Genomic DNA, 22392 nt, shown 5'->3' with positions numbered 1-22392 from the left:
TTCTCTAAGACTTGTGTGAGGATGTGTGAATTTAAAGGAGATTAAGCCTTTTCCTATTCTAGATGAGAATTTAGAAGCCAAATTATTACTTTGTTCATCTTTTTAAATGCTCGTTGCTGTTCTGTTAATAATGATGGGCAAATCCAGATCAGTACAGGGTTTTTAATGAAGCCTTACATTTGGTAGTGATGTGTTAGGGAGAGATGGTGTTTAATATCCACAATTTTTAAAGTAGTCTTCTAAATTGCTGTAGTAACTTTTCAAAATATGAAACTCGCCAAAGAAGGAGGTGGAAAGGTTAAGAGTTTTCTAATTCTTAAGCTTTTGCATAGTTTGTTCTAAGCTGGATCTTCTACATAGCTCATTATGGGTGAATACGCAGAAGCATATATAGGCTTATGAGGAGTTTTGATAACTATACAAGTTCTATTAATTGACCAAGTTGAAATCCTTTCATGTGTAGGCTTAGCTTTTTCACTTTTAAGTATTGCCTTGTTTCGGTGCTGTGTCCTTCTCTGAAATGTAATAGTTTAAATATACCTGTGCAGTGCTTAGCAGGGAGTAATTACTTACCATAATGGCATTTAAAGGTCTTGTCTACTTTTAGGTTATGTATGCAACATTGTAGTGTACTCAAATGAAGTGGTCACCTTCCTGTTTTTTTTCCAGTTCCGACTTTCCAAGTAATTGCAGAGGCACGTGGCAGAATTTGACCACTGATGGGTTAAACTTATGTTTGCTCTTATCATTTGAGTTGTAGAATCATTATAGTTGGAGAAGACTTTTAAGATCGAGTCCAACCACTAACCTAACACTGCCAGGCCAATCACTAAACTAAACCAGATCCCTCAGCACCTTATCTGAGTCTTTTGAATATCTCCAGGGATGGTGCCTCTACCACTTTCCTAGGCAGGCTGTTCCAATGCTTAATAATCCTCTGGGTGAAAAAGTTATTCTGAAAGACCAATCTAAACCTCTCCTGGTGCAACTTAAACCTAGTTCCTCATGTCCTATCATTCATTACTACAGAGACGTGATCAATCTCCACCTCAGCTCCTATTCAGGTAGTTGTGGGGAGTGATCATATCACAGAATGTTGTGAGTTGGAAGAGACCTATAAAGGTCATTTAGTATCTCCTCTCAGATTCCTTGTCTCCAGGCAAAACATTCCCAGTCCCCTCAGCTGCTCCTCATAAGATTTATTCTCTAGACCCTTCACCAGCCTCCTTCTTGTAGTGAGGGGCCCAAAACTGAACACAGTATTCAAGCTGAGGCCTCACCAGTGATGAGTACAAGGGGACAATCACTTCTTTGGCCCTGCTGATCACATTGTTTCTGATATAAGCCAGGATGCCATTGGCCTTCTTGGCCACCTGGGCACACTGCTGGCTCATATTCAGCCAGCTATTGATTAACACCCCCAGGTCTTTTTCTGCTGAGCAGCTTTCCAGTCACTCTGCCCCAAGTCTGTAGAATTTCATGAGGTTGTTGTGGCCCAACTGCAGGACCTGGCACTGGGCCTTGTTGAATCTCATCCAGTTGGCCCCATCCTATCACCCCAGCTTGTCCAGGTACCTGTGAAGAGCAACAGATGTTTTAGAAAACTTACTTGTCTGTATTGTGGTGTTAAGAGTCACGATTTTCACTTACAGACCTTTTACTCTTCTTTTTATTTTTTAAAAAAAAGGACATTTTTTTTTTTTTTCCCCCATTAGTGTAGATATAGTCTTTTAGTACTATGCCCTAGCCCTGGACAGGATTTTCAGAACCTTGACAAAAATTCTTGAGGAATTCTGTGTTCCTACCTGATGCCTCTCATACTTTGCCTTGTCAGACAAATATGGTGTTTAGCAGCATTGTTTGCAGTGACTTGATCCAAATCACCTACCACCAGGTGAATCAACTATTATCATTATTCAAAAAATCCGGTTCTCTTCAATCTTGAGTCTTGGCAGCTTTTTGACTTACAAACCCAAAAGTTAGTCCACTGGTCACAGTCATAAACTAGGCACTCACAATGCTAGGTAAGAGTTAAGGCCTGTAGAATGGCACTAATAGTAGCCAGCATACTACTGCAAGCCAGCCTGTGACTGTCAAATTGTATAGGTAACATAAAGTGATAAATTTTAACTCTAAGCTTGGGAGTCTGTGTCTGGGCTAGAAATTTTGTTGGGTGAGGATTCAGATTTGAAATGCTTTCCTGGAATGTGTCTTGAGTGAGCAGTATTTGTCTTAACTTCCAAAATGAGCAATATTTATGACTTCTTTTCAGGTAGGTCTCAACTCATCCTTTTTTTCCCACCATTCACACTGTTTAGGAGACTGTTGTGTGATGTTGGAGGCTGTGATGTTCATATATCTTTTAGGATTTTAGGGATTGTTTGAAGTGTTCTTAAATGTAAAATACAAGCTCAGTGCTCTTATTAGACTGGAAAATATAGGGTTCAATTTAAGTTTATAATTGCTGTGAGTCTTTCTGTTAAACAAACGGATTCTAACTGCGAAAGTATGTACTGGCAGCTAAGTCCTTAGTAAAAAGAGTAGAAAAGCTGTAGGAAGGGCTAAAGAATATTATCTCTCACTTTTTTGATTTCATATGGTTATATATGTGGTAGATAATACTTAAGATTTTCCCATAAACCTTTTTATGATAGCATTAGTATCATAAGGCTGTGATTTCATGGTTGTTTCAGGCTGACATAAACTTGCACTGCTTGTAAATGGGCTACTCTTGACTGGCTAGTGCCAGCTCAAGGGAACAGAAGCCTTGTTTGTGTGTTTGATGTGATCAGAAAAATGCAGCTTAAAAGAAATAGCATTCCCTGGTAAATTAACATCTGTCTGAGAAATAACAGGTTTCTCAGTTTGTGTTTAATAATTGTTAGATGATGAGGGCTTTTTTTTTCTTTCCAGCAGCTGTGGAAGGCTAAGAAAGATATTGAAATACTATTGCCTAATCAAGGTGCTCCAGGACACTGGGATTCTTTTGTTATGGCCTGTCTATACTTCAGCTTTTCAGGGTTTGAGCATTACAATTGGATATCTAAAATCCTGCTGCAGTTGTCTGGTACAGTAATAGGTGAACAGAGATGGTATAAATTCTACTTCTAATGTGACCGACAAGAGAAAGTTCATTGGACTAAGTAAAGAATTTAGCCTTCTTTTATACTTTACATTTTAAAAAAATGTCCTCTAGCATGTTTTTCAGCATCTGTAATTCAGATAAAACTCTGGCTTACCTGTTAGCTGGGGAAAATACAAAGGGTTTGGTTAAGATCTTGCCTTCTTCGAATACAAAGTGAAGTTGTGTTTCTGGATAGAAGAGAATTGGTTGTGTGCAATGTGGATGACAGCAGATGCACCATTACACTGTTAGATTGTGCCTCTGGTAGAGATGGCAACAGGGCAAACTTCCTTCTGGCCTGGCAATGCTTAATTGGAATTTTTCTTCATTTCTTTGGGTTTTTGTTCTGTTTGAAATACTAACATTATATGTAACAAACATACTTGACTGAAATTGCTTGAGCTTGAAATCAATACCGAGAGTTGGGGAATTTACAACTAGACTGCCCTCTTGACCATTTACTCCAAGATTACAACTGGTATAAAAGTTTAGACTTTTGCTTAAGTAACACTTTATATTGTGGAAATAGGTGTTAAAAATGTGGTGTTCAGACTTAGGTATTTTTTTTAACCTCTCTGGAAGAGGTTAATGCTTGTAATCTTAGAGTAGAAATACCTTTAAAATATCTGTAATGAGAAAAATTGTAATGACTGCTTACTGGTATCCAGTTATGCGAAGGCATTGTATTAATACAGCTGAGATATGTTAACTTCTGATTAAGGGAATCGGGGCAGTTGACCTGTCTGCATGCAAGCTCAGTTTTAAACTCCCATTGCAATCAATAAAGAATTGGTTAATATTGTTACAGGAAGCTAGTAAACACTTGTCACTGTTTCTGTTCAGCTACAACTGGACACAGCAAGAAGTTACAAAAGGCACTTTTTTTCGCAATAAAAAGCAACAAGTATTGAAAAGCTGAGATAACATGAGAAATGGGGAGACCTGCCCATCTTGGCAATAGCAAATCTCCCTAGCCCTAATGTCTTAGTCACTTCAGCTGGTGAGGCAACAGATGCCTCTTGGGAGAGAAGGTGATAGGGATTTGTGACTGCGAATCTTTGTTAAGGTTAGATGTATTATGTTGTGGTTGTCTTGAGTCAGTATATAGAATCATAGAATGGTAGGGATTCAAAGCGACCTTTAGAGATCATCTAGTCCGATGCCCCTGCTAAACAAAGTCCACCTAGATCAGGTCGCATAGGAACTTGTACAGGCGGGTCTTGAAGACCTCCAAGAAGGAGACTCCACAACCCCTCTGGGCAGCCTGTTCCACTGCTCCCTCACCCTCACAGTGAAATAGCTTTTTCTTATATTTGAATGGAACTTTTTGTGTTCCAGCTTCACCCTATAACCCCTTGTCCTGTTGCTAGCTATTATAGAAAGAAGGAATGTCCCAACCTGCTGATACCCACCATTTACATATATATCTTTAAAAAAAAAAGCAGTATAATAATGAAAAAGTTGATAAATCATTTACATAACAAAGTAGAAGATGGAATGTTAAACATATTTTAGAAGTGTGAAGGTATAAGTATATAAGTTAAAGGTATAAGAAGGTATAAGTTAAAAAAAACTGTGGAACTATAAGTTGAGGAAAACTGATTCTAGGTGAATAGCACACTTTAATAAAAACTGAAATGTCTTTTTAGAACTTTGAGGGAGCTTGCTTCTTCTTTGCTTCACTGTTGCAGTTCTCATGCCTTTTTTTATGTCCTAATGATAAATTGCATGGTTGATATAGCTAGAGTATTTATAACAAATGGAAAATTGTCTAGAAGCTGTATAAAATACATTGTTCAATTTCAACTTGCTGAGCTGACTTTAGCATGCATGCAGTTTGTGAATAGAAATGGTATATTGCTGCTGCTCTAGCCATCTGTCAATACAGTCTTTTTAATATAAATTCCACCAAGGGAAGCATTAAGGGTTGAAGTTTTACCTTTAAACGAAATAATTAAGTTTATAGGGAGCCGTATCTGGTGAAGAACTTGTCACAGTAATGCCACTTATTTCTGAGACCCATAGGGTAAACATACATAGATCACTTCTGAAGCTGGGACTGCAGTTGAAGACTCAAAATATCAGTAGTTGTTGGTATTAACAATTCACAGTTGTTTTGTTGTTTTTTCTAGAAGGTATTTGACTATGCGATGTGAGGTAAAACATTTATTTGTAGTAGCAGAGTGAGACTGTTGGTTTATGGCCAATAGTGCTTTTTTTTTTTTTAGCTATACTGTATTATATTTATAAAAACAAAACAAAACAAACCCCACCACTAACAAAGAAATAGTGTTACTTTTTGTTATATTTTTATATGCATATCCCAGTGTAGGATTTGGCTGAACATGACTATTACAAGGAGTGTTTTTTGGAAAGTGTTCCAAATCTGTACTAGAGAATACAGTGGCTTGCTTTGCAAAAGGTAGAAATGTGGCCAATGAGCTTACCACCCTCAGACTTCAGTAGTTTTGTAGTGCATTGGACTGGGTACAGGTTTTAGTTCTGCTTATAGAAGTACTTTTTTTTCCAGAGAAGCTCTAGTAATGCCGATTTTACTGTTCTAATAGCAAGCTTGTCTTTTTTCTTTTTTTAGGAAATCAAACCTCAAAGCCATTACAACCATGGATACAGTGAATCTCTTGGACGGAAAAGCCACATTGATGATTACAGCACTTGGGACATTGTCAAAGCTACACAGTAAGCTTTTTTTTTTGAGTGTTAGATTTGGCAGTGTCTGTATGTAAAAAAACACTAAAAAGGATTTATTTGCATAAAGTGGAGTGAACTATATTTATGTGGACAGTAGTAGAAGATTTCAGATGAGAAATACAAAATTATTACTAAGACATTTATGACTGTTGTATGAAGATATGTAGGAGGAGTTATGGCAAGTCATAAACATAGGTGGTTGCTGGACAGATGGCTGGAAGAGAACATGTGGTTTTCTTCCTATTGGTATTGATGTTTTCCTGTAGATGATGATTAACATGTAAGTGGGCAAGACTGATACACAAATATGATGGCTTCCTTGATTTGTTGACACAATGTATAGGTAAGGAGTGTGTGTCTGTAAATTACTTCGTTGTTTGTGATTCTGCAGTTTCAGTGCTGCTGTGAAGCAGTTTACTGCTGAGAAAGAATTGTAGGAGTAAATTGTGTGCAAACTTAATTGCATTCTTAGTAGAGATGAATTATACAGATTTCTCTTCTACATAGTCCTGTAGCCCATAGTAACTCTCAGGGGTTTCTGAAGAACTGTCATGACACTGCTTTGTGGCTTGCTGTTATTTGTAATTCAGAAATCACCACTACTGTCACTTTTCTTCAATGAGCTGAGATGATGGAGAGTTTAAGGTTTTTTTACTTTATTAATTGGAATGCTTAAAATATGATGTATCTTGCTGAATTATTTGCCTTTTTCTTTTTACAAGAAAATTTTGCTTTCCTTTTTCTTTGTAAAAGGCTTCTCCAGCTGAAAGCTACTTTGTAGCCCTGTGTGACATAGGCCCTATTTACATTTAGTAATTATGTCCTTTCCTTCACTTCTAGTTTTGAGTTGAGCGGAGGACTTCCTGAAATAGGTGGTGACTGACTGCCATTGTTACTCTAAGTACTTGAACAATAATGCTACAACCTGTAATCATCATGTTAGTATACTTTCAGTAATTAAAGTATGTACAGCATCAAACTAGCTGCTTCTTAAAAGCATAGAAGTACAGCAGCGGAAGTGGTTTTTGCCCTTTAGTCCTTAAATTCAGACTGATCTATACTTTCAGCTCAGTTAGAATTCTTTCTTGGTCTCCTCAAACAAGAATAAGCAGTTCTGTGATGTATCTCTAATGTTCTTCCCCAGTCATGGTCAGATGCAATTTACAGGGAGGTTGTCATCTCATGGAAGAGGGCTGTAGTTTAATATCCTAGCCCTAATGGTTAATGTCACAGGGAAGGGGAACTGTCAGCATGGGCGTATGATCAAGTTGTGGTATCCAGACAGCACTTCCCTCGCTAGAGGGAGAGCTCACTTGTGTTTTAAGTATTTACTAGGATTTGAAGGATGTGTTATATAAAACATCTGTCTTGAGATTTTTTTTTTTCCCTTTAAGTCAGAAAATAAATTAACCAAGTATCATAAGGCTTGCACTAAAATAAATAATGCTGCTAATATATTACTTTAGTGTTGTTAAAAAGACAATTCCTATTAAAATGACAGTTACTCACTTTTGTAGAAATATGACCTCTTATATATATGAAAAAAGGTGATTTTTGTCTACAAAAATCAATATTCACTCAGATTAAAATATCTGCTGACTTTATTTAGTTTTTAGTTCGGTGCTAGTATAAGTAAGATGCCATAAAAAGCTTTGTAAGAAAGAAGAGGTTATCTGTCTCTCAGAACGCCCCTCCCCAAGCACTTCAGCAGGTTCAAGCAAAACATAGCAAGATAGACTGAAAATAATTCTTCCTCTGTTTGAGTGGGTTTCTTTTCCCAAGTCCAGACATGTGGCATTCAGCATGGGACTGACAGCACAGTTGTTTGACCTTTTTTTTTTTTTTTTTTTTTGGAGAATGCTTCAGAACTTTCTGAAGAGAATATAACAGGTTTTTTTTAATGTGATATAGTCAAATGGTAGCTGGGTGCTGAAGTTCTGTTTGACTCAAGAATGATGCAATAGCTAATTACAATCATGAAGTTGTGTATCATCTTCTGCTTAAAAAAATAAGAAACCAAACTGTTCTGTCAACCAAAATGATTTGGAGTTTCATGTAAGACCACTTAAATTGTAGGCTTCCTGACAGATGGAAGATGCTTTTTGCTGCAGCTTGGAATTGTTTACTATTAAGTTTGATATTTGAAGCAGGAAGTAGTTAGTCACATCATATAAGTAGCTAGTCAGTCATTTAATTTTTTTCCTGATCACTGTTGTTCTTACAGTATTCAATGTGCTGCATTATTAAATGTTTCTCCTGTGAAAGTAACTAGTTAATTATTGTTGCAACAATAATATGAAAATGGGAAACATAATTCCTTAAACTTGAAAGATGATGAAAAAGGGAAGAAAACATTTAAAGCTTGTCTGTACTTCATATAGGTTGTTTGAATGTAGAAATCTAGTTTGAGATATTGAGTTTATTGGTACTGGATTACAGGTAAATAAAATAATGCATTTGCTGTTTTGCAGGGGTTTTTTCTGTATGGGAGACTTAAGAGCTTGCAAGCTCTGCACATTTTTCCAGAAGTTTTTGTTTCTTGTTTCATATCTTATTGAACTGTTTGTGTGCTTTATCTCAGTCTGGAGATTAGACACTTATTAAATTACTGTGCTTATACTCTATGAGCTGCAAATCTAATAACCTCTTACAATCTAATTAAGACTTTGTATGGAAAAGAGCAGTTCAGCTGATATTCTCACTACCAGAAGTTTGTAACTGTGTTTTTTTCCCTATTAGGTTCCTGGTAAGCTCTCACACCGATGTGGAGGCCTAGATGTGCTTTGTACCATGCACAGTGTCTCTCTGTTTTGCAGAAATTTCTGCTGGAATAAAAATAGTGTTTATTTTAATATTTATATAAAGGGCACTTTTTACTGTCTTAATTATAAAGATGCCCAAGGACATCTATGTAGCATTAAAAATCGTAATGTCTGAGTCCTTCATCTTGCAAGTGTTACAATAATATGTGTGTAATCTCTTGGCATCCTGTGTTCTGTTACAGCAAAATTGTTTGGTTCATATGAAGTTTCTACTGTGTTTCTGAAAGCAGAAACAGGCCATTCATATGTCTTTGAAAATTTTTCCAAAGCAGTAGTAAAAAAATCATGCTTTCTTGCCTTTGATATTGTAAGGGAGGAACTTTACATGCTAATACTTCATAAGTACTTTACTTATAACTGCATAGAAAGGAAAAAAAGTCAAACTTATCTGCTGGCCTCTACAAAATCAGAGTGGACTGTGCACTGTTTTTCTTCCTCTCTGATATCATTCAGTGCTCTCACTGCAGTTACAAGGGAATGCAGTATAAGGAAAAGTTGTAAATGGTTTAAAAGTGAAATTTAATGGAGTCATGTTGGCAATGCTTGTTTCTATCTGTTCTGGCACACGCAGCCCTGTGTCATAACTTTGAATATGATGTCTTGGGAAGGGTACTGTATTAACATCATAACTTAAAGGCAAAAACTTTGTCTTAAGTATCTTAAGCCATGGATGAGTAGCTCTTTTCACAGGTAAAATAGCATGTGGTAGATTGTGATTGGGAGAATAAAATCTGACACATTAATCTTTGCATCATGATTTTCGGTTGTATTGAGAATGAATAGATACTTTCTGTTCATAGTGAAGTTGAGCAAACTGCACCTGAGCTAAAGTTATGTTACTGTTCACAGAACCACAGAATCTCAAGGGCTGGAAGGGATGTGGAAAGATCATCTAGTCCAACCACCCTGCCAGAGCAGGACTGCCTAGAGTAGGTCACACAGGAACTCTTCCAGGTGCATTTTGAATGTCTTCAGAGAAGGAGACTCCACAAACCATCTGGGCAGCCTGTTCCAGTTCTCTATCACCCTCACAGTGAAGAAATTTTTCCTTGTGTTTCTTTGGAACCTCTTGGATTCCAGCTTATACCCATTGCCCTTTGTCTTATCATTGGACATCATTGAGAAGAGCCTGGCTTCATCCTCCTGAAACCTGCCCTTTATGTATTTGTAAACATTAATGAGGTCACCCACCCCTCAATCTCCTCCAAGTTAAAGACCCCTAGCTCCCTCAGCCTTTCATCATAAGGTAGATGCTCCACTCCGTTCATCATCTTTGTGGCGCTGCAGTGAGCTCCCTCCAGCAGCTCCCTGTCCTTCTTGAACTGAGGGGCCCAGAACTGGACACAATATTCCAGATGAGGTCTCAGGAGGGCAAAGTAGAAGGGTAGGAGAACCTCTCTTCACCTGCTCATCACAGCCAGGATGCCATTGGCCTTCTTGGTCCCGAGGACACATTGGTGGCTCATGGTCATCCTGCTGTCCACCAGGACACCCAGGTCCCTTTCCCCTACACTACTCTCTGAGTTCATCCCCCAACCTGTACTGGTACGTGGGGTTATTTTTTACCAGATGCAAGACTCTACACTTGCCCTTGTTGAATTTCATTAGATTTCTCCCCCACTCCAACTCTCCAGCCTGTCCAGTTCTTGTTGAATGGCAGCACAGCCTTCTGGTATGTCACCCACTCTCCCCCGTTTAGTATCATAATCAAACTTGCTGTGCCCTCTGTTCCCTCAAGGATATTGAGTATGTTGAAGAGTGCTGGTCAACAGTGCCAATCACAGTACTGTTATGAACATGGGTATTAAACATTAATATTTGTAACAAGTGCATTCATGACTTTCTTGAAGTCCTGGTTCCTTGTGCTAAGGTGTTAGAATTATTGTAAGATTAACTTTTTTGTTATTTTATTCAGTGAGATCATTCAAAATGAAGTCATGTGCATTGTGAAATGTGCTGAATCTTGCTCAGGAAAAGAATTGTTGGATGTATTTGAGAATAGAATCTCATCATAGAATGGTAGGATTGGAAAGTACCTTTAGAGATCCTCTAGTCCAACCCCGCTGCAGAAGCAGGTCAACCTAGATCAGGTTGCATAGGAACATGCCCCTCACTACTTCTCATCATTCATAGGGTAACCGATAAGAAAAAAATAGGATATGTATGAAATAATTCAAGTTGGTGAGTGTTGGCCAAAGGGTAGTTACTCCTGGATATTTTTTTTTCCTTTAGCCGTTCCCAGAAAAAGATGGACAGAGTGTGACACAGCTGCACATTCTTTATGCCTGCTCATTTTTGCCCATGGAGTTTATGTTGCCGAAAGTGCAATGTATCTGAAGTTCACATGGAAGGGTGAAATTTTCTTTAACATCACTAGTAATATAGCTACAACTGTCTAGGTGGTTTGAGGCTTTGGAACATGTGCAAGAGCTGAATTTCTCTTGTCTCTCAATGTTACTGTGAACAGTTGATTAAACAGCTCTTCAGTTATCTCTTTGCTGTTGAAAACAAAATTGTCTATTTAACCCAGGACCCATGAGAATGTGTGGAAGACTTCATTGGTATTTAACTACCATAATTCATGGGAATGAGACTTAAAAAGATAAAAAGGTCATTTTTCTACTAATTACATTGCCAGTTAAAGCAGCTTTGGAGTTACAGTGGTAGCAAGAGAAGGGAACGAGCTTCTGGCTTGGCTACTGTTTGTTGGCATGGTGATGTGCTCACCGAAGAGAGATTCCTTCCTAGTATTGTGGCCAGATTTTATGTTAATCGGTGCAGCACAGCTGGCAGTGTCTAGTTCCAAGAGTCACTGTGTTTGCAGACAAAAGATTAAAAAATGGATTACATATTTTAACTGTAAAAGGCGTCTAGGATACTATTTTTTTCAGGTATTAAATTCAGGATAGTTTTAACCTGTGATGACAAGCAACGTTACAGATTAGTTACTGAAATGGCTTTGAGATTGTGACAGTGGAATACACTGACACAATGGTATTTTTCCCTAGAAGAGCTGGTCCCATGTCTTTCAGAGCAAGGCAAGCTTAATAGTATGCTTCAGTTATATTCTGTGTTGATGTTTACAACATCAGCTTTTGGAATTCATGTAGATGCTGACTTACTGGGTTAATACAAGCCCCCTGAGGATTTTAATATTTTGCTCCATTTTTATTTCTTGAAGGGCATAGATCCCCTTGTAACAACATTCTAAGCAAGATTATGCTGTGTCTGACACAGGTGACTTTTTCATTTTGTAATCTAACAGTACCTCATGAATATTTGGAGAGGCAGTGTGAAGTCAGCTGCAGCAAATTGATGGAAGACTGTAGGTAGTATGTGAGATAAAAATGCTGCATTTTTAGGATAGAGCTCAAGAAACCATTCCTACTTAAGATGTGATGTTTTATTTAATTGTAGAGAGCCTGTTCTTTCCAGGAGGAGGAACAAATTGTTATACACTCTTAACCTTTTTTTGCCAGGTGGATTTTGTCTGTCTCAATCCTTAAGTCTTCTTGTGACAACTTAATAAATGAGTAAAGTTATTAAATTATACCTTGTGTGTTACATCTTCTGTAATCAATTATGATTGAGATCAAAATACAGAAATAAATTGCTAGAAACAGACAAGCGAATGGTGACTTCAATGAGAAAATGCTATATACTGCATTCTCTGTAGTTTTTGAAAAGCATTTTGTTTTCCTGGGAAGGCTTTTCTTATGTATTACAGAGCTTCATGATTTGTTTTGTGGCCAAGTGGTAGGAAGTTCCTGTGCTTTGCCGTTGGCTTTCCCACTGAGGGGAGGAGGGCAAGTCTGTATTGCAAAACTTGGAGGAGGAATCCAGTCCTACTACTCCGCGTTGAATCTGAACTCATGCAGTAGTCTTTGTCCAGGGCCTCACAACAATATATAGGTGATGTCTAGAGGATGATATTTGTAAACATCAGCAACCTATCAGGGCTTCTGCAGGGGAATTTGCAACAGCATTCTGCCTCAGCAGGCTGCAGAGTTGATTCACATGCTTGTGACAACTTCGTCTCTCTTGAACTAAGTTCTTGAGAAAGCAGTGTCATGTTTATAGACCTATTAGGCAAACTGGACACCCCAAAATCCATGGGTCTTGATAGGATGCACCCATGAGTGCTGAGGGAGCTGGCTGATGTGATTGCTCAGCTGTTCTCCATTTTTGAGTGACTGTGAAGCACAAGTGAGGTGCCTGAGGACTGGAGGAAGGCTAATGTCACTCTAGCCTTCAAAAAGGGTGAGAAGGAGGATCTGACCAACTACAGGCCAGTCAGCCTCATCTACATCCCTGGAAAGGTGATGGAACAGCTCATCCTGGATATCACTTCTAAGCACCTGAAAGATGGTTATAAAGGGGAGTCAACATGGATTCACCAAGGGGAAGTTCTGTTTGGCCAATTCGATGGCTTTCCATGATGGCACTGACTGTCTGGCTAGACGGAGAGCAGTGAATGCCATCTACTTAGACTTCCAGCAAGGCTTTTGACACTGTCTCCCAAAACATCCTCCTAAGATGGCTCAGAAAGTGCAGGTTGGCAGAACTGGCTGAATGACAGAGGCCTGAGGGTGTGGTGATCGATGGCCCAGAATCCAATTGGAGGTCTGAGGCCAGTGGAGTTCCACAGGGGTCAGTTTTGGGGCCAGTCTTGTTCAACATTTTCATTGACAATGCTGATAAGGGGCAGAGCATACCTTCAGCAAGTTCACTGATGACACAACTAGGAGGACTGGCTGATTCGCCAGAAGGTAGTGCTGCCATTCAGTGAGATCTTGACTGACTTGAGAATTGCCATGAGGTTCAACAGGGACAAGTGCAGAGTCCTGCATCTGGGAAAGAACAACCCCACACACCAGTACAGGCTGGGGATTGACCTGCTGAAGAGCAGCTCTGCAGAGAGAGAGCTGAGTGTCCTGATTGACAATAAACTGAACATGAGCCAGCAATGTGCCCTCGTGGCCAAGAAGGTCAATGGCATCCTGGAATGCATCAAGAAGAGTGTGGCCAGCAGGTCAAGGGAGGTTCTCCTCCCTCTCTACTCTTCCCTAGTGAGGCCTCCTTTGGAGTCCTGTGTCCAGTTCTGGGCTCCTCAGCTCAAGAGGGTCAGAGAATGTCTGGAGCGAGTCCAGTGCAGATCCATCAAGATGATCATGGGACTGGAGCATCTTCCTTATGAGGAAAGGCTGTGGGAACTGGGGCTGTTAAGCCTAGAGTAGATTAGAGGAGGACCTCAGTAACACTTTAAAGTACTTAAAGGGCAGGTGTTAGAAGGATGGGGTGACACTCTTCTGTTGTATCTAGTGACAGGACAAGGAATGATGGACAAAAGCTGCAACAGAAGAAGTTCCACTGAAACATAAGGAAACTCTGAGGGTAAGGGAGTGTCATGGTTTGACATGACAGCCTTTTCTGGTATGGGGGAAGGGGCTGCAAAGATGGCTCCTGCAAGAAGTTGCTCACAACTCTCCCCAGCTCAGAAAAGGCTCACTTCTGGGGCTGAGCCAATTAGACGCCTCTACAATCACTTTTTAAGAAGAAGCCGGAAGGGGAGGTGTCTTCCTCCATCTTCTTTCTTTCTTCTGCCCCTTCTTTTTTTCTTCTGGCTGGTGGTGGTGCAAGGAGTAGGAACAATGAGAGAGACAACCATGCGGACTCCAAGGTCAGTGATGAAAGAGAGGAGGAGGTGTGCTGTAGCAGAGACTCCCCTGCATTCTGTGGAGAGAACTGGTGAAGCTGAGATTTATTTTCATTTCTTTAAAGACCCCGAGCCAGGGACAGTGATTTTGGCCGGAGGAGGCCTTGTCCCGAAGGAGGGGCTCTTTATCACTATGGCCGGAGCAGGCCCTGTCCCGAGGAAGGGACCTTGCAAGTGCAGAAACTGCAACCGCGGTGAAGAATCCACGTCAGAGATATTCACCAAGGACTGTGTCCCGTGGAAGGGACCCTGTATCGGCAGAAGCCGCAGCTGCTGGGAACAACCCACACCAGAGAAGTTTGTTAAGGACTGTGTTCCGGGGGAGGAACCCCGTGTTGGAGCAGGGGAAGAATGCCAGGAGTCATCCTCATCTGAGAAGACAGAAGCGGCAAAGCCCATCTGTGAGAGACTGACCACATCCCCCACTCCCTGCCCCCCTGAGCCATTGGAGGGGGGAGGAGGTAGAGATATGGGGAGCAGTGAGCTGGGCCCGGGAAGAAAGGAGGGATGGGGGAGGGAGATCTTAAAGTGCTGGTTGTAATTTTCTCATCATCCTACTCCCTTTTTGCTTTTATTCTGTTCTGTTTCTTGTAGAATAAACTTTTCCTACTTTCCTCTCTAAGTCGAGTACTAGAGTCTGTTTTGCCCAGAACCATAATTGGCAGTGAGCCCTCCCTGCCCTTGTCTCAATCCACAACAATCTTGCTTATCTTTTTACTCCCATTTCACTGGGTCCTCCGCCATCTTAACGAGGGTGGGGGTGAATGAGGGCATCGAGCGAGAAACTGTCGTGGTGCTGTTGTGCTAGCTGGGCCAAACCACGACAGGGAGCCCTGTCACAGGCTGTGCAGGGAGACTGTGGAGTATCTTCCTCTGGAGGTTTTTAAAATCCACCTGGATGGGTTCCTGTGTGATGTGCTCTATATGGACCTGCTTTAGCAGAGGGTTGAGCTTGGATGCTCTTTAGAGGCCCTTCCAGCCTCTGCCATTCTTCGATTCTGTGATTATCTGTAAGCCTAGAGATTTCCTTTATTAAAATAAACCCACCAAAAAAACCTTTCCAAAGAACATACGCTCACCTGCCCCACCACCCTAAAGACTATGACAGTGCTGCTTAGTTACACCTGTCTTGCTAGCATGTTATATCAAAAACTTGAATAGGCATCAGAGGTTAATTTGAAGGAGGTTAGTTTTGTGTCATGCAGTTAACTTGATGAGATGCTCATCTAAATCATTCATATGGTTTATTAGCTATCCCATAGTCATGTGGTTTAACCTTGGTAAATAGCTGAGCTCCATACAGCTGCTTGTTCACTCTTTGCCTGTGGGATGAGGAAATCGGTCAGAAGGGTGAAAGTGAGAACTCATGGGTTAAGATAAGGACAATTCAATAAGGAAGAGCTGCACATGCAAGCAAAGCAAACAATTCTTTCACTGCATCTGATTGTCAGGCATGTGTTCAGCTATCTCCAGAACCACAGGGCTTCTTCATACCCAACAGTTTCTTGGGAAGACAAACACAATACCTCTAAATGTTCTCCTTTCTTCTCCTTCCCCCAGTTTTTGTTGTTGAGCACACTGTCATGTGAAATGGAATATCCCTTTGGTCAGTTGGGTTCAGCTATCCTGGCCTCGTCTCCTCCCAATTTCTTGTGCACCCCCTGCCGGCTCGCTGGTGGGGTGAGGAGCAGAAAAGACCTTGACTCTGTGTGAGCACAGCTCAGCAGTAGCTAGAATGCTGTTGTGTTATTAACAATCTGTTGTTCTCAAATCCAATGCATTGCTTCAAAGGAGAGCCTGTGGTGAAAATTAACTTGATCTCAGCCAAAACTAATACATGTAAAGCAAATCCTAATCCATTGTATGAAGGGTTTATATTGATTGCATCTTACACTTTATATAAGTTAGCATTATTGTGTTCTTGTGGTCTTAGTATCTTTCCAGTAACTTAGGGTATTTTATTAATATAATCCCACTTATTGTGTAGCGCTACTTATTTAAGCGGGATGGCAGTCAGCTGAACTTGGCTTTAGGGTGTGTAGTTTTAAACTGGTGATTGTTAAACCTAGTAGTAGGGCTGCAGGTCAATTAGTTCTTACATTATGGTTTCAGTAAGTTGTTTAAATGAAGGCAGCAGTCTTGCCTACACTAGGAAGGGTTGTAACAACAACTGACTGGAGTTGAACAGCTTGTCAACAAAAGTGTGGTTTGGTATATAAATCACTTTCTAGGTTACCTCTCGATATGATATGCTAGTGTGATATTGTACTGCAGTAAGTTTGCTGTCCTGTTTTCAGAAGTCCTCCTTTCTCCTATCTCTTCCATTGTCTTTTCTTGCTCCTTGTTCTTGGCTAACATGTCTTTTGTAGTCCTAACTTTCAGTGGTCCTTTCAGCTGAAGGTGGAGCAGAGTGGCAGGAAAATCAGGAATAGTATGTTTCAAGCTATTTAAATAAGCACTCATCAGGCCATGCTCCTGATCTAGGCTAGGACTGGAGGGATAGTGTACTTTAAGATTGGCCAGACTTTGAACCTTGTAGGTTTTCCTGGAAGTTATGTGAGTCTGATTGTATGTATCTTGTCTAGCTGGTTGCATGCTTTTAAGTCTTCGTAAACCAAACCTCTTTTGTCCCTCACAACTGATGAAGAAGGAAGCTTTGTTATCAAAATGATATGTGACTGCTGCTTTGTTACTCAGCCTGAGGGACCAGATTTTATAGGCTTGTTGCCAGTTGGTATGTGCTGCACACAGTAGTCTTTGTTCTGATCTTTAGTAGTATCTGGAAAGAAGATAGATATGACAGCAATTTTTATTATTTTTTCATAATTTCTAGTGCAACTTTCCAAAGAAATTGAAAACACCAAGTAAACTACTATGATAAGTACTTCTTTTTTAATAGTGTCCAAACATTTTATGTGCTTCAAACCCATGAGGCATGGAAAGGGTTCATTTGAAGCTTCACTATAGGTGTACTATCTAGATTGAGGATCCATTCAAATACATAAAAGAAAAAATAGAAATGGTAACTACTCCAAAAAACAAATCTCTACATCAGTTAGGCAAGCTGATCAGCCACATCAAGAAGAGTGTGTCCATCAGGTCAAGGGAGGTTCTTCTCCCCCTCGACTGCCCTGGTAAAGCCTCATCTGGAGTACTGTGACCATTTCTGGACTCTCAAGCTCAAGAGGGACAGGGAACTTCTGGGGAGAGTCCAGCACAGGGCCACCAAGATGATCAGGGGACTAGAGCATGTTCCTTATGAGGAAAGGCTGTGGGAACTGGGGTATTTACTCTAAAAGAGGAGACTGAGGAGGGATCTCATTAATATTTACGAATATCTAAATGGTGGATGTCAGGAGATTGGGGCATCACTTTTTTTCTGTTGTATCCAGTGATAGGACCCAGACTAATGAAAAAAAAAGCTGGAACACAAACAGTTCAATTTAAACATAAGAAAAAACTATTTTACTGTTCAGGTGAGGGAGACCTGGCACAGGCTGCCCAGGGAGGGTGTGGAGTCTCTTTTTCTGGAGATTTTCAAGAGCCACCTGGATGCATTCCTGTGTGACCTGATCTAGGTGGATCTTCTGCATGGGAGTTGGACTAGATAATCTCTAAAGGTCTCTTCCAACCCCTACCGTTCTGTGATTCTATGATCAAGTGAAGCAAAAGGGCCTTAACTTGTCTAAGGCTGTCTCTTCTGCAGAAAGTCAGACATAGAAGCAGCATAAGTAAAACATCTAAAATTCTCACTTAGAGAGGCTGTTAAAATTCTGCTGTAGCAGCAGTTGGATGTCACAAGGCATTCATCTTGATGTCAAAGTGTGCCCACACATCGGTTTCCTGCTTGAGAACTCCCTATGGATTATAGAGATGTTGAAATGAAATCTTTACTTGCCTTTCTGCATTGCTGTTAGTAATATTAAAAATAGATGGTAAACCAATGTAGAGCACCAAGACAAATGTTATTTACTACTGTAGTTAGTCCCGTATTAGATGTCTAAGTGATGTTTCCACTGTTTAGTACTGGGAAGGGGGGGGAGATCTCATTAATATTTACGAATATCTAAATGGTGGGTGTCAGGAGGTTGGAGCATCACTTTTTTCTGTTGTATCCAGTGACTGGACAAGGGGTAACGGGATGAAGCTGAAACACAAATGGTTCAATTTAAACATAATAAAAAGATATTTCATTGTGAGGGTGAGGAAGCCCTGGCACAGGCTGCCCAGGGAGATTGTGGAGTCTCCTTCCCTGGAGGTTTTCAAAACCTGCCTGGACGCATTCAGATGCAACTTGATCTAGGTGGACCTTGTTTAGCAGGGGGGTTAGACTAGATAATCCCCAAAAGTCCCTTGAACCCCTACCATTCTATGATTCTATCATTCTTGATTTGTTTTCACTGCCAAAATGTATGAACTTTTTTTTTTTCAAATGAAAGAAGCTGACATTTGATAGTCATTTAGTTAGTCATGAGTTAGTTCATTTTATATTAAAATTAAGAGTTTTGAAGTGTTATAAAAAAGAAAATGGTACTAACTTATATGAAGAAAATTGCTATTTGTTTTCTGATAAGAAAAATAGGAAGTGTTTGAGCGCTTGTTACTGTTTGTAATTTATCTGCTTGTCACCTGCTGAATTTTAGGAAGATATTGTCAAATTAGTTGACTAAGCTCTTCCATCAAGAGATGGAAAGAAGAGGAAACAGAGGTGCGAGAAACAAGTATAGTGAAGTTCCTGGGAATATAAGAGTTACCTTTATACTTGGTATGCTACTGCTGGATGATTGTTCTTCCTTTGCTGTATAGTTTTCTGTGGAGACAAGTTTTCTTTAAAATCTTGATCAATATAAATCATGTAGTGGAAGCTTGTTGTTGCAACAGATCTGTGATAATACAGAAACAGAAAGTGAAGCAGCTTCTTCATTTCTCTTCTGTTGAAGCTTTTGTATTGTGGCTATAAGTACAATGTTTTCAGAATACATTTTTATTTAAGGTAACAGCTTTGCAAAATCTGTTTTCTTCAAGGTACGGAATATATGAACGATGTAGAGAGTTGGTGGAAGCAGGTTATGATGTACGACAACCAGACAAAGAAAATGTAACGCTTCTCCACTGGGCTGCAATCAACAACAGAATAGATCTGGTGAAGTATGTATTACACTTTAAATTCAACGTAAACTAATCATGTTCATGAAATGTTGATTTCCTTTTTTAAGGTGTTAAATAAAATCTATTAAAATGTCAGTTTTTGGTCTTGAAATCTGGGGGAGGGGAGAGAAGTTAGAAGACCTACTTTGCCTTTTGGCGGCAATGTCTCCTTCTTTGGAGGCCTTTTCCTTTAAAAACAATCCAAACCCAAGCCAACCAAACAAAAAACTTCAAAAATGATGAGATGAGGTTTTAAATTTCTAATTCTTCTTCTTTTGAGTTAAATTTCTGAAAGAAGTACTTCAATGTGAAAACATTTCATGCTCTATTTTAGCTTTTGGTTTCTTTTCCTTCCAAGTATGCTGCTAACACTATAATAGCAATTATGTTGGAGGTAGAGCTGATTGAAACTCAAAATGTTAGATTCAGATAGATAAAAAGTCTATGCTTAAATTTCTACCTGAATTTCTATTTAGTTCCTTGTTATATGTTAGGGGGGGGTCTCTCCACCTGCGTTCGCGTGCTGGAGTATTGTTCTGAGAATTTTATTTCAACATGACTTTGTGGTACCTACCATATGTCTTTCAAGTTCTTTTACCATAAGCCCTGACATCTGAATGCTCTTAAATCTAATGTGTCTAATTTTTCTTTTTTCCTCAGCAATATGTCAATGCTCTTGTTCCTTCTTAGTGCATCTCTACCATTGTGACGTGTTGCATTACATTTTTTTCTTGCTGTTTACTAGAGTGCAGGTGACTAATGGATATGATTGTATCTAAAATTCATTCCTCCTCATGCAGTTCTTATGTTCTAAGTTCCTTTGTCTTTAGAGGGTCTGGATTTTTTTAGTTTATATCACCCAGCATTCTGTGTTCTCTCTCTCTCTCTCTCTCTCTCCCCCTCTCTCTCTCTCTCTCTCCCCCTCTCTCTCTCTCTTTTGAGATGCTGGTTTATTCTGTTTCCTTAGAATGAAGTTATTCTGTGTTTTTCTTTTGGTTTGATTGTATCACATCTTTCTCCAAGTTTCTGCTGTTTGAGCCCATTGTGTGGGATGGATAATTTCACAGAATCTTAAGGACTGGAAGGAATGTCAAGAGATCATCTTGTCCAAACTAAATAAAATAAATAAATCCAAATAAATATGTTGTCTGGTGAGCTTAGTGTCACAGAGGCTAAGTGTAAGTGGTCTGCTCTTGTGATATCAGGTCTCATTGTCTTCCTTACCGGATATTGACTGTATAAAGTCTTCTCAGTGAAGTAGCCTAGCAGCTTGTCTATGGAGGCTACAGGCTTAAAATTAGACTTCTCTTATTTTTAGTATTTCCTCATCCTGTCTGTTACGAGACTTGAGATTCAGCATAGATAACAATTAAACCCATTAGATATGGAAAACTTGGATTTTCCTTCCCTGTAGGATCAGGGATTTGTGTCAGGCATCCACAGCATAGTTCTTTTCCGTCATGACACTGATATGTTGCTTTCACTTCAACTCAGTTTAGTAAAAATGCAAAGATTTACTTTGTATCTCTATGTTGTCTACTGCCTGCATTTCCTCATTCCCTGTGTAAAGCTTTCTTCAGACAAGGATTTCTCTTCTACTTTTCTTCCCTCTAGCAACAGTGACTGTGTGCTCTTTGATTCCACGAGCACTGAATAGAAGCTGGGGCAGTTCTCAAATGCCTGGCAAAGACTTAGTGACCCAAATGAGGAGATCTGTGGAAGTATTTCCTTCTTAAGGTGATCTCTAACCATATCTGTTTGTTTTGAATAGAAGTAGGTTGCTCAAATAGGACTTGCACAGTTGGCATCTTCTAGTGTGGAAGCTTAAATGACTCACTGAGAGTCAAATCACTCAGTGATGCTTCTTTCTCCAGGGACATTCACACCAAGCATAAAATTCCTCTGCAAGATCTACCTAGTCAAAAAGATTAATTTCTCAGTCTGACTTTGCAGGAAAAACTCACCATTTATGTGTACTGAAACTAAAATGCAGTGATAAATTTCAGCATAGTATGAGAACACTCTTAAGGAAACATAAAATGTTACTTCAGTGTGCCATCTGGTAGGAGATTGACGCCTTGGCTTTTCCCAGTTGTCAAACTGCAAGCTCTTCCTTCTAAATAAAACATACTAACCAGTAAGCAGTGCTGCTCCTCAGCAGAATCTGAACATATTCTGTGTTTCTGCGGGGACTAGTGTTTGAAGGAAGACAATCTGTTTCGTGTTCACCTCCCCAGGAATGGCTGTCACAGCAGTGAGATGGATCCAAGCTTTGACTGTGAGTTTTTCTGTGCTGTCTTTTATCTAGACGGGATTTCCTTGGGAACTCTTTCCCAAAGAGGACTAAAGAGCTTCTCCATGTCTTTTTCAAATTTGTTCTTTGGTAGCTGATACTTTGCATCACAGTAACAAAATTACATTGTCTTTTCACCTTATATATGCTTTGGTTTTTTCACCTACGCAAGACCAAGACTTTCACAGCACCTTTGTTCTCATTGAGAAATACAAAAGCTTAACTTCAGCAGAGAGATGTTCCAATTTTGTTTCTTTGGTGTTGGAGACCAGCAGAGTGGACTGTCCTGCGTCGATCAGAGCAGATCTTGTTGGTCATACAAACCAGAGTTTGTGTAACTTTGTCAAGTCTGCCAAGTACTTCATTGTATCTGATGGCTCTAAAGCAACTGTATAACAAGACTTTTCCTTTAGATATTTTTAGTATGGACATACATACCTAATACATTTTTTTCAGTTTCTGTTCCTAAGGGTAACTTTTGGGGCTGTTTTTGAAGTTTCACTTTCTGAATCAATAAGAACTATTAAAAATAAAAGTTAGTTACTTGGAGTAATGTTTTTCAAATTGTGCAACTATTTGT

At 39.7% G+C, this 22392-nt stretch overlaps 1 protein-coding gene across 2 annotated transcripts in view; it reads left to right on the top strand.

Annotated features, from left to right (window-relative positions):
* Positions 1–22392, top strand: part of ZDHHC17 (zinc finger DHHC-type palmitoyltransferase 17) — a 76814-nt gene that overhangs the window by 14358 nt on the left and 40064 nt on the right. For both annotated transcript variants that reach the window (XR_009820650.1, XM_062016102.1), the window contains exons 2-3: positions 5718–5821; positions 19397–19519. Coding sequence is in view for 1 of the 2 variants with exons in the window: in XM_062016102.1 (XP_061872086.1) it covers positions 5718–5821; positions 19397–19519 (227 nt within the window). In the remaining variant the exon portion in view is untranslated. The remainder of the gene's footprint in view (positions 1–5717; positions 5822–19396; positions 19520–22392) is intronic.

Source organism: Colius striatus, chromosome 1 (assembly GCF_028858725.1).
Source record: "Colius striatus isolate bColStr4 chromosome 1, bColStr4.1.hap1, whole genome shotgun sequence".
Taxonomy (NCBI): domain Eukaryota; kingdom Metazoa; phylum Chordata; class Aves; order Coliiformes; family Coliidae; genus Colius; species Colius striatus.
Note: the sequence above shows the minus strand (reverse complement) of the source record. Positions and strands in the feature narration are given on the sequence as shown.